Source organism: Trypanosoma conorhini, assembly GCF_003719485.1.
Source record: "Trypanosoma conorhini strain 025E chromosome Unknown Tco_14.4_contig_00060, whole genome shotgun sequence".
Taxonomy (NCBI): domain Eukaryota; phylum Euglenozoa; class Kinetoplastea; order Trypanosomatida; family Trypanosomatidae; genus Trypanosoma; species Trypanosoma conorhini.
The window spans coordinates 20526-29733 of NW_021704146.1; the positions used below are offsets into that span (position 1 = coordinate 20526).

General features: G+C 59.1%; 5 protein-coding genes across 5 annotated transcripts in view, besides 4 other annotated features; all 5 read left to right on the forward strand.

The window, feature by feature from the left end:
- Positions 1–123: 123 nt before the first annotated feature.
- Tco025E_01730 (uncharacterized protein) lies at positions 124–2775 on the forward strand (the record flags this gene model as incomplete). The annotated part of the gene is made up of 1 exon (XM_029368667.1): positions 124–2775. The coding sequence occupies one exon, from the start codon at positions 124–126 to the stop codon at positions 2773–2775; it is 2652 nt and encodes an 883-aa protein (XP_029231231.1).
- Positions 2776–2940: 165 nt separating this feature from the next.
- Positions 2941–2996: a microsatellite.
- Positions 2997–3133: 137 nt separating this feature from the next.
- Positions 3134–3158: a microsatellite.
- Positions 3159–3272: 114 nt separating this feature from the next.
- On the forward strand, positions 3273–4481 carry Tco025E_01731 (kelch domain-containing protein 3; the record flags this gene model as incomplete). The annotated part of the gene is made up of 1 exon (XM_029368668.1): positions 3273–4481. One exon carries the CDS (start codon positions 3273–3275, stop codon positions 4479–4481), a length of 1209 nt encoding a protein of 402 aa, XP_029231232.1.
- A 243-nt stretch (positions 4482–4724) lies between these two features.
- Positions 4725–4752: a microsatellite.
- A 347-nt stretch (positions 4753–5099) lies between these two features.
- On the forward strand, positions 5100–7343 carry Tco025E_01732 (uncharacterized protein; the record flags this gene model as incomplete). Its single annotated transcript, XM_029368669.1, has 1 exon — positions 5100–7343. One exon carries the CDS (start codon positions 5100–5102, stop codon positions 7341–7343), a length of 2244 nt encoding a protein of 747 aa, XP_029231233.1.
- A 264-nt stretch (positions 7344–7607) lies between these two features.
- Positions 7608–7636: a microsatellite.
- A 132-nt stretch (positions 7637–7768) lies between these two features.
- On the forward strand, positions 7769–8278 carry Tco025E_01733 (uncharacterized protein; the record flags this gene model as incomplete). The annotated part of the gene is made up of 1 exon (XM_029368670.1): positions 7769–8278. One exon carries the CDS (start codon positions 7769–7771, stop codon positions 8276–8278), a length of 510 nt encoding a protein of 169 aa, XP_029231234.1.
- Positions 8279–8595: 317 nt separating this feature from the next.
- The window catches only part of Tco025E_01734 (uncharacterized protein), a gene marked incomplete at both ends in the record, with an annotated part of 771 nt that continues 158 nt past the window's right edge, over positions 8596–9208 (forward strand). Inside the window, one exon of the mRNA XM_029368671.1 lies at positions 8596–9208. This exon is cut by the window's right edge and continues 158 nt beyond it. Within this exon, the coding sequence (XP_029231235.1) occupies positions 8596–9208 (613 nt within the window).

The following is a 9208-nucleotide window of genomic DNA, read 5'->3' on the forward strand; positions in this document are numbered from 1 at the left end:
GATGCTTTGATCAACGTTCTTCCGCGGTCTCCTTCGATTTCTCTTCCTCGCTTGTTGTTGCCGTTTTTTTTTTTTTTTTCCCCCCTCCCTTGCTTCTCCATTTTGTAGCGCATCCGGCCGTGCATGGAGGAGCGGGTGCCGCCCAATGTGTGGATTGCGGTGCAGACATTCCTCGAGGCCGGCAGCGTTGAGGCCGGGGCGTTTCTGCGCGACCTCCTCCGCCGGTCAACGTGCACGGCGCGTATTACCCGACAGAGTCTTCCGCCGCTCCTTTTCAGGGAGGCAGTCACGAGGTTTTGCGCGGGGGCCTTGTCCTCCTCCCCTCTGCTCCTCGTGGCGATTATGAACCGTCTCTTTTGCATGCAGGCCATCCCGGACGCCATGGCGCGACCCGTCAACGACGCGCGGCCGACGGACTTTGCCGATTTGCTGCTGTTTTATATGGACGCGCTCTGCGCCACCGAACTCCCTGCGCCGGTGATGGAGCAGCTGTACTTGTGCGTCTCCGCGCTGCTCCTGCTGCAGCCTGATGCGAATGTGGTGGAGGCCCTGCGTGCCGTTTTTGGCGGTGTCGTTTCTGAGACGGCAGGAGATATCCGAAGCTTCATGAAGTTGCTGTCGGGTGTGATGAGCGTGTTGAGTGACCCGCGTGTGTCGCTCGGTCCTGTGCGCCGTTCAACGCAGCGAATGTGCGTGCAGAAAAACATGCACCTTGTTCTCGCCTTGTTCTCCTTCACGCTTGAGGGCGACGTGGCCGCGCAGGCGCCGATCATTGCGCAGGGTGTGTCATTCTTGTCGGAGGGAGGCGCGTACGAGCCGCAGGAAATCGCCCCGTTATTTTGGGCTCAACTGCCCGCCTCTGCTTTCTGGCGGCTGGCTCTGGAACGGCTGCGGCAAGGGATTGCAAGCGAGGCCATTCTGGAGGCCGTGTGTGCCGTGCTTCGGGCCATCACAGTGTTGGACACCAGTGCCGTGTCACTCCTCCTGACGGCGCTCGAGGCCGTTCTGGACGACCGCACGCAGGCGCCGTTGCTGCACGTCTGCCGCGTCATCTCCTCTTCCCTGGAGTCCGCAGTGGAGGAGGTGGTGGTGCAGTTTGGCGCCGAACACGTCCTCTATCAGGCCCTGGCAGCGGGGGCGCAGACGCTGAAGCGGGTGTTGGAGCAGCCAGAGGCGGTGGCGGCGGCACCGCCGGAGCTCGTGCCGACGCTGTGCGAGGGCCTCAGCGTCTTGTCGCAAGTCCTCTCGCCTCTCCCGGTGCCGGGGATGGACCCGACCGACGACCCTGACGACTATGCGATGGCCATGGAAGACATTCGACGAAGAAATACACAGAAGGAGGAGGCGTTGCGGCGACTGGCGGAGTTTCTGAAGGGCTGTTTAGCCTCGTTGCTGGTGTGGCTAGGGCGTTTTTCTGCCCCTGACGTGAACAGCGTTGCGTTGTACGTGGCACAGAACGACAACGATGCGTTTGTCGTTTGGCACGATGAACCCCCGGTGGCACTCTTCACGACGTATGAACGGCTCTGCATATTGCTGTCCCCTGCACAAGACGCCCAGATACGGGCTTTAGCGGCGCGCGGCTGCCTCACGGTGGCTGCTTGGAATGCTGAACTTTCCTACCTTGCCTTAGTGGCTGGCGGTGAGGCCGTCGTGCAGCAGCGGCAGGCACTACTTTTTCCGATTGTTGTTTCTCGGCATAAGGGGAAATGGGGGTCCGAGCAGAAGGACAGAGTGGTCTCGTCACTGACAGTGCTGTTGCGGGTGACTGTTATGGATTCCGGCGACGTCGCAACTGCTGCCGCCATCTGTGAGTCCTTGCGTCAGCTGAATGCCCCGTTTCTGCCGGGTGTCGTGGAGTGCCTTTGGCAGGGACTCTATTTGCCTTGTGGGAACGATAATGCGCCGCGGTGCGTGCTTGCGTCCTATCTCTCGACGATGCTCGAGCAAGGCTTTGTCTCGCTTCCTCCTGGGGCCCTTGAGACATCGCACCTTGACGATTATTCATTGGCTGAGCTGCGCTCTTGTGTGTTGGGCTCTCTGCAAGATATTTGTAGTGTCATGGGGTTGCTGCAGCGCATGGATCCGGAGGCAGCTCAGAGCCACCGTGTGGCTGAGAGGATAGCGAAGTGGGTGCAGGCCGCGGTGGCCACAGGGCTACTAGGACTAGAACAGTACACTCAGGCCCTACAGCAGTGGTACACTGTGAATCCCCTTCATTTTTGCATCAGCTGGCGATTAATGCGTGGCCTGCAGCCTACGTCGGCGGCTGGGTTCCTTGCGGATGCGTTGGAAAGGTACATTTCATGCAAGAATGACTCTGGGGACATGAATTGGACTATTGCGTCTGATTGCTTCTCCTCGTATGTGTTGGACACACTAGCTGCGAGCCCACAGGCTCCACGGCTTCACGGCGTCCTTTCTTCGCTTATGGCGACTGCCGCAAGTGTGGGTGATGGTAACACACAGTGCCGCCTGCGTGCGGTGGTGCGGGGCGGCATCGCACTTCTGCAGAGTCAGCACTGCAGTTCCATTCACAAGTTCGAGCTGTTCTATGCAGCATCAAAGGAATACATCAAATTGCATCACGGGCTGTGGGGGACGGTTTCTTGTTTGGAGGCGGATGAGGACGATTTGCTGTGGGGTCTTGCGAGACTTGGCACGGCGGCGCAGATGGCCGGGGTGAAGCTTCCAGTGGATGCCCCGACGTGGCTGCAGGAGGTGCGAAACGCCGTCGATGAATTCGAAATCCAGCGCGTCTTGAAGCGTGTTTAATGAGATCGTTCCCGCATGTTTTCTCCCGCCTTGCGTGGCTGCATGCATGTGTGCGTGTGTGTCTCTCTCCCTCTTCTCTCTGTAATACCTCGGTTTTTATTTATTTATTTGTTTCATATTTGTCTTGCCCGCATAAAAGACCTTTTCCCTTTTTGGTTCCTTCGTTCTCTCTCTCTCTCTCTCTCTGTGTGTGTGTACTTCTCTGTCTTTCTCTTCTTTCTGTTCTTTGTGCGGCCAGGAGGCAGTCTGCCAGGGCGCTCTCGAGGGGGCAACCGATACCCGGCGCCTCTAGTTGCCGCAGGCACAAGCGTAGCAGCCGACCCCTGCCAAGTAGGGCCGTTTCTTCCCCACCGCGTCCTCTTTCTTTCTTTCTTTCTTTCTTTGCCCTTTTCGTATTGCCGCCTTTTTTAAAAACAATTATTGTCATTTCTGCAGTTCGCCCCTCGGCCCGTCGACCGCTGTTTGTTGTCGCCGCCGCCGCCGCTTTTTCGGCGTAAATGCCCCTTTACGTCGGCAAGGGGGAGGTGGCAAAGACGACGACGTACCTGTGGAGTAGCGTGCGCCCCCGCGGCGACACCCCCCCGCACGGCTGCTGCCACTCGTTGGTGAACTACAAGGACGAATTTCTCATCCTCTTCGGGGGCGGGGCTCTGCATTTTGTGTACAACGAGGTCTACTGCTTTGACCTCAAGACCTTTACGTGGACGTACAGGGAGGCCGTCAATGCAGACATAGTTGAGCCACGTATTAGTCATTCCGCGGTTATCTACGGTGATAGCATGTACGTATACGGCGGATATCATTTATATATGCCCGTGTTGTTCTCAGAAGTGCTTGTGCTTAACTTGCAGACATTTACCTGGTCATGCCTACATCGCGCTCCACCGGAGCCAGAGGGCCCAGGAGAGCGACGTCTACACAGTGCTCATGTATACCGCAATCGCATGTACGTTTTAATGGGGGAACCGTGCAGCACCTCAACGTGTTTCTGGTATTTGGACTTCAATACAAGTACGTGGCATCCTGTGCAGTCTGTGGGTGTCTTCGGGAAGCCTATAGTGCCACTGATAGGCCATAGTGCGCAGGTGGAGGGGGATTTTCTCTACGTCTTTGGCGGATACCACACCCACACGATGTCTCGGACGGGAAACTTTGCCTACAGCAATTCCCTTTTTTACTACCACTTTCCCACGAACGTGTGGCGTGAGGTACAGCCACGCTGTGGCCCTCGCCCTTTTCCACGTTACTCCTCTGCGATGGTTGTGCTGCACGGACGCGCGTACATCCACGGCGGCGACAACGACGGCAACGTCTACTTTGACGACTTTTGGTGCATTGACGCAAGGTCGCAGCTCCCGCGGTGGATCGACCTCACCTTGAGTTGCGGGAAGGCACGCCCAAGTGCCCGCAGTGGCCACGCCTATACTCTCGCCCAGGGCGCACTTTTTGTCTACGGCGGGGAGCTGCCAGGTGAGACGGATGTGCTTTACTACTCCAACCGTTTTTACCGCTATCCCCTGGGCCTCTTTACGCGTTTGCCGTTGACGGAGTTGGCCTCCCGCTGGCTGGCGAAGTCCAACCAGGTGAACCTGCGGGTGCTGCAGGAAAGCATTCCGTCTGGGCTGCGCATGGCGTTGTTGCGCAACTCGCCGGATGCTGTGCCTGAGGACATTGACGCACTCATGCCGTGTACCAGGTCGCTGTGACCATCGCGGGGTGGGTGTGTGCGGGAAGCGAAGCACGGCCGGTTGGTCAGCCAAATATTTGTCTCCACAGACTTCAAAGAAACAGGCAAGCAAAAAAAAAAAGGCCGGCGAATGTTGGTTTAGTTTTTTTTTTTTTACCTGAGTGTCACCACCGTTTTGCTTTTCCTTGCTCTATAGTACGCCCGCCAGTTCCCTTCCTTCTTCTTTCCCTCTTCTTTGTGTGGCTGGTGTGCCTGCCGCGTCGTTTGTTTGTTTGTTTGTTTGTTTGTTTTCCCTGTGAATTTTGTTCGTTTCTTCATTGTCTGTTCAACCACGGCGCTCCTGCGCCTGCCACACGTGTGGGGGCGCGTCCACGCCCACGCCAAGGGGGGAAGAGGAAGAGTGGACGCGTAACATTGGCTGCAACCGCAAGGCGGGGGCGGCTGGGGAGGGGCAGGGAATACGCGGAGGAGGAAGGCGAGGTGCCTTGCACGGCTTCCCGCCTTCTTCTGGGATATACGCATATATCTTTTCACTTCTCGACTTCCCTGCTTGCACGGCCGCGTCGTCGGGAGTGGGGCGGGAAAAGGCTGCGGCACCGCACCGTTTGGCAGAGCCGCGGGGAACGAAAAAAAAAAAATGACGGCGCAGGCGCGGACGGGTCTCCCGTTGCTCTGCACCCGGGCGATGTTGGTGTTTGCTGAGGCGGCGCCTTCCATGTCGACTGCGCGGTACTTAAGCTCTGCTGCCGCCTCAACGGCCTCACTGACTCGCAGCGCGCCAGACGCGTTGCTGCTGCGTTGCACAAATGCCTTTGTGCAGCGGCTTGCCTCCCTCCTCCCGCTTCTCCACACCGTGGAGCCCCTCCACGAGGAGGTGGCGATTGGCATCTTTCGAGTCGCAAAGAGCAGCGGCAATGGAAATATTTCACCGGCTTGCATCGGCAGTCTTCTGCAGGAGGTGGATGAACGACTCGTGGGATCGCAGTTTGCGATGTGGAAACCGCATACAATTGTGGCCTCGCTGCATGCCATTGCCGTGGCGTCGCCATCAGGGCCGCTAAACATGGTGGACACGCTACTTTACTGCGCGAAAGAGCAACTTCCGCGGCTTGACGAGCGAAGAACGGCTCGGCTGCTGTGGTGCCTTGCCACGCTGCGGCGGGAGGCAACACACGCCGCGTTGTGGAGGGCGTTGTGTGCACGCCTAGTTCGTCTTTCGAAGGTTCTAACGCCTGCCAGCCTTTTTCTGGTGGTGGAGGCGCTCTTTATTGTCCCAGAGTGCACGTGTGATGCACAGCAGGAGTTGCTGTGCGTTCTACATGGGGCCCGGCTTGCCGGCAGGGACAGCGATAATTTCTACGGCGAGGAGACTGCGATGATGGGGAGCGACTATCAAGCGCTCAAGGACAGGCTCCTGTCGGATGCGCATCTGCTGCCGGTGGAATCCATCATCCGTATGCTCTCTCAGACCTCTGGGACTTCCGTTGAGGCCGCGGACGAGGTGGATTACTTGCTCCAGCATCTGCTTCGCCGCCCGCTGAGGCCGGTGGTGTGTCGTGAGCTGCTGGAGTTTCTCGCAACGGTTGGAAAGAGCGAGGTCGCCCAATCCCTTCGCGTGAAGGCGGTGGAGTGCATCGGCGCTGAGGCCAGGCGGGGCTCACCTGGGGAGGACGACGCTGTGCGCGATCTCGCCAGCGTCTGCGTCGCCGTCGTTCTGGAGCGGCAGCAAACCCTCGCCGTCAGCGTGGAGTCGCGAGGCCTCCTTGAGGAGTTCATTGTGAGGTGCCATGGCATGGGCGATACCGTGTGGGGTCGCTACTGTGGTCGCATTGCGGGGGTGCTGGCGGTGGCGCTGGACCTCCTGTCGACCTGTGGGCGGACAGACAAGAAATTTCCCGCGCTCGCCGCAATCGATTGCCTACTCGAACAATTCCCCGGGGCGTGGGAGCGGGGTGGCGGGACCTCAGCGGAGGCCGCGGAGTGCGTCGCCTGCGTCTGCAGCGCCTGTGATTTGCTTCGTGTTCCTTCCCTGCTGAGGGCTACCTTCTCGGGAGCAGCAGCCCCAGCCTCTCCCCTGGAGGCGGCGACGGCAAGCGACGGCAGCGGCACTCAAGGCGGTCGCACCGATGCCTTGCTGCGGCGGTGCACGGAGGTGTTTGCTCGCGAGGGCACATTCCTGCCAAGCGCGGCCGTGTTTGACATGTGGCGGGCCGCTGCCGGCGCGGCGGAGACGCGCCTCGCCGCACTGCAGCCACTGATTGAATGGTTGTTGAGTTACACTGAAGCGCACCCGGCGGACTTCTCGCTGATGGACGTGGCAAGGTTTATGGGAAGCAAGCAGCATCGCTTACCGGCGGAGGCCTTTGAGCTTTTCGTGCGGTGCCTGACGAACGAGCTTGACGGCGTGACGCCGTCGCACCTGGAGGTGCTGGTGGCGTCTCTTGAAGGCGTTGCGGCGCAAGGAGACACGGCGATGCTGCAGCGGATACAGCTGTTGCTCTTCCTTCGCCCACTGGGCCACGAACAGGCACTCATCCACGCCGTCGCCTTCACAACGCCTCAGCTGGTGCGTTTGTTCAACTGCTGCAGCGTTGCCTCCGACCTGAGGGCGTCTATGCAGGCGACGCTGCTCGAACTGATTGTCGGCGCGTGCGGGCGCTGCGCCACGATGGCGGAGCTGAACACGGCGGCATCGCTTCTCCCGCAGCTCGAGCGTGGTCCGCTGAAGGACGCGCTTGCTTGGGCGCTCGCGGCGAACGCGCGGCGGATGCCCCCGGCGTTGACGCCCGATGTGCAGAAGGCGCTTTTGATTGTGTACCTCCAGAAGGGCGGCGCCGCCGTGGCGGAGGATCTCCTGCAGACGCTGCGACGTCGGGCGTAACTCGCCTGCCAACGCAACTTGTTTACACACGAAGGGAAAAGTGAAAAGAAACGAACATATATATATATGTTGGGGAAGGCAAATCCGCATACGGCGATGGACCTACAAGAAGAGACTGACGGGTTGGCTCGCAGCACAGCGAGCGCCACTAGGATTAGTGGGCAGATGCGGTATAAAATAAACACGAATATGCGTTTTGCTGCTGTTATTACTGCTCTTGCCTATTGAGGTGCATCCCTGCTTTACTACTCTTTTTTTTTCCTCGTGTGTGTGTGTATGTGTTTGCTTGTGTGGGGTTGCTGTCCCCCTCTTTGCCCTGCCGCTGCGACCGCCGTCACACACGACCCGCAGGAGCCGCACCAGACGGGGTAAATAACGTAAGTCCGTGCGACGCGGCAGGAGGAGAGGGAAACGCAGGCGAAGGAATGTACGTGCGTGTCAACGGCGGTCGCTACTGCACCAAAACAGGGATGTTAGAAGTCAAGCGACGCTTCGGCGCCGGCGCCGTTCTTGTCAGTTACGACGAGGAACGGCCGTGCATAGCGCCCGTCGATGCGTTGGGGCGGTTTTTGGTACACGACGGCTGCTCCTACGACGTCTACTCCCTGCAGACAGGCGACGCCCGTTGCATGGCCTCATTGGCCTCAGAGCGCGAGGCAAGGCTCTCCCAGCGCGACACGCTCGCGTCACAGGAGCCATCGCGGCAGAGGCAGGAGCGCAAGCGGAGTCGCAGCGACGCCCCCAAGACGTCGCGGCGCAAGGGAAATTATGTGCGCTTTGTGCAAAGCTTTTTGAAGGGCTTTCTCAGCGTCTCATTTGCGGACGCGGCGAAGGAATGGCGACTGTTCCCTGAAGAGCTGAAGCGGACGGCGCACGTCGACGTCCTCTTGGAGCGTGTGCGGGCGAAGGGCGTCTACGAGCCGGTTCTGGCGTGACGCAGCGAGGTCGCCGCCTCCGTGCGGCACTTTTTCCGCACCCCACGCGGAGGCGAGTGCATGGCGTGAGGGCAGAAGCGGAGCGAAAATTAATTGCTTTTGTTTTTGTCGCCACCGTCGGGCGTACGCCACGCGACGTCGCAGTTATTGCTTTTACCGTCGTTGCCCGCTTAGGCTTCCGCGTCAACCCCGACTCCGTTTTTTTTTTTTTCTCTCTACTCTCCCGAAGCAAAGGCCGCAGCGCAATCAGCTAGCGAACACCAGCAGGGCTAACGCCTTTTTTTTTTGCCAGCACAGCGGACCTGCCGGCGAACGTGATGGATTACCGGAGCCGCACCGTCGCCTTTTACGCGTACTACGCGCCAGAAAAGGTGGACGGCGTGGAGGCGCAGCTGGTGAAGTACGCGGGCCGTGAGGAGGCCTTTATTCAGGCGCTCGTCAACAAGTACGGCCCGGAGCCGACCTCCACGGAGGGAAATGCCGACGATGCATACAAGGCCCAAGAAGCTGAGCAAGATGAGTGGCGTGCGTACTACCGGCAGCGACTGATGAACTTCTACACCGTGTACGCCCCGGAAAAAGTAGATTCAGTCGACGCTCAGCTCACAAAGTACGTTGGACGCGAAGAGGCCTTTTTTGAGGCCTTGGTTAACAAGTATGGTCCCGAGCCGGAAGCCGAGGATTACGTTGAAACTGAGGATACTATAGCTGAGAATGAAAGTTCCGCTTTCCGTGACAGGCTTGTGGCGCTGTACACTCTGTATGCCCCCAGCAAGCTGGCCAACGTGGATGCGCAGCTGGAGAAGTATCGGGGGCAGGAGGAGGCACTGCTTGCCGCCCTTGTCAATAAGTACGGTCCTGAGCCCTCAGTGACCGGGAGCGTTTCACCGGACTATCGCAGCCGTGTTGTGTCCATCTACGAACAGTATG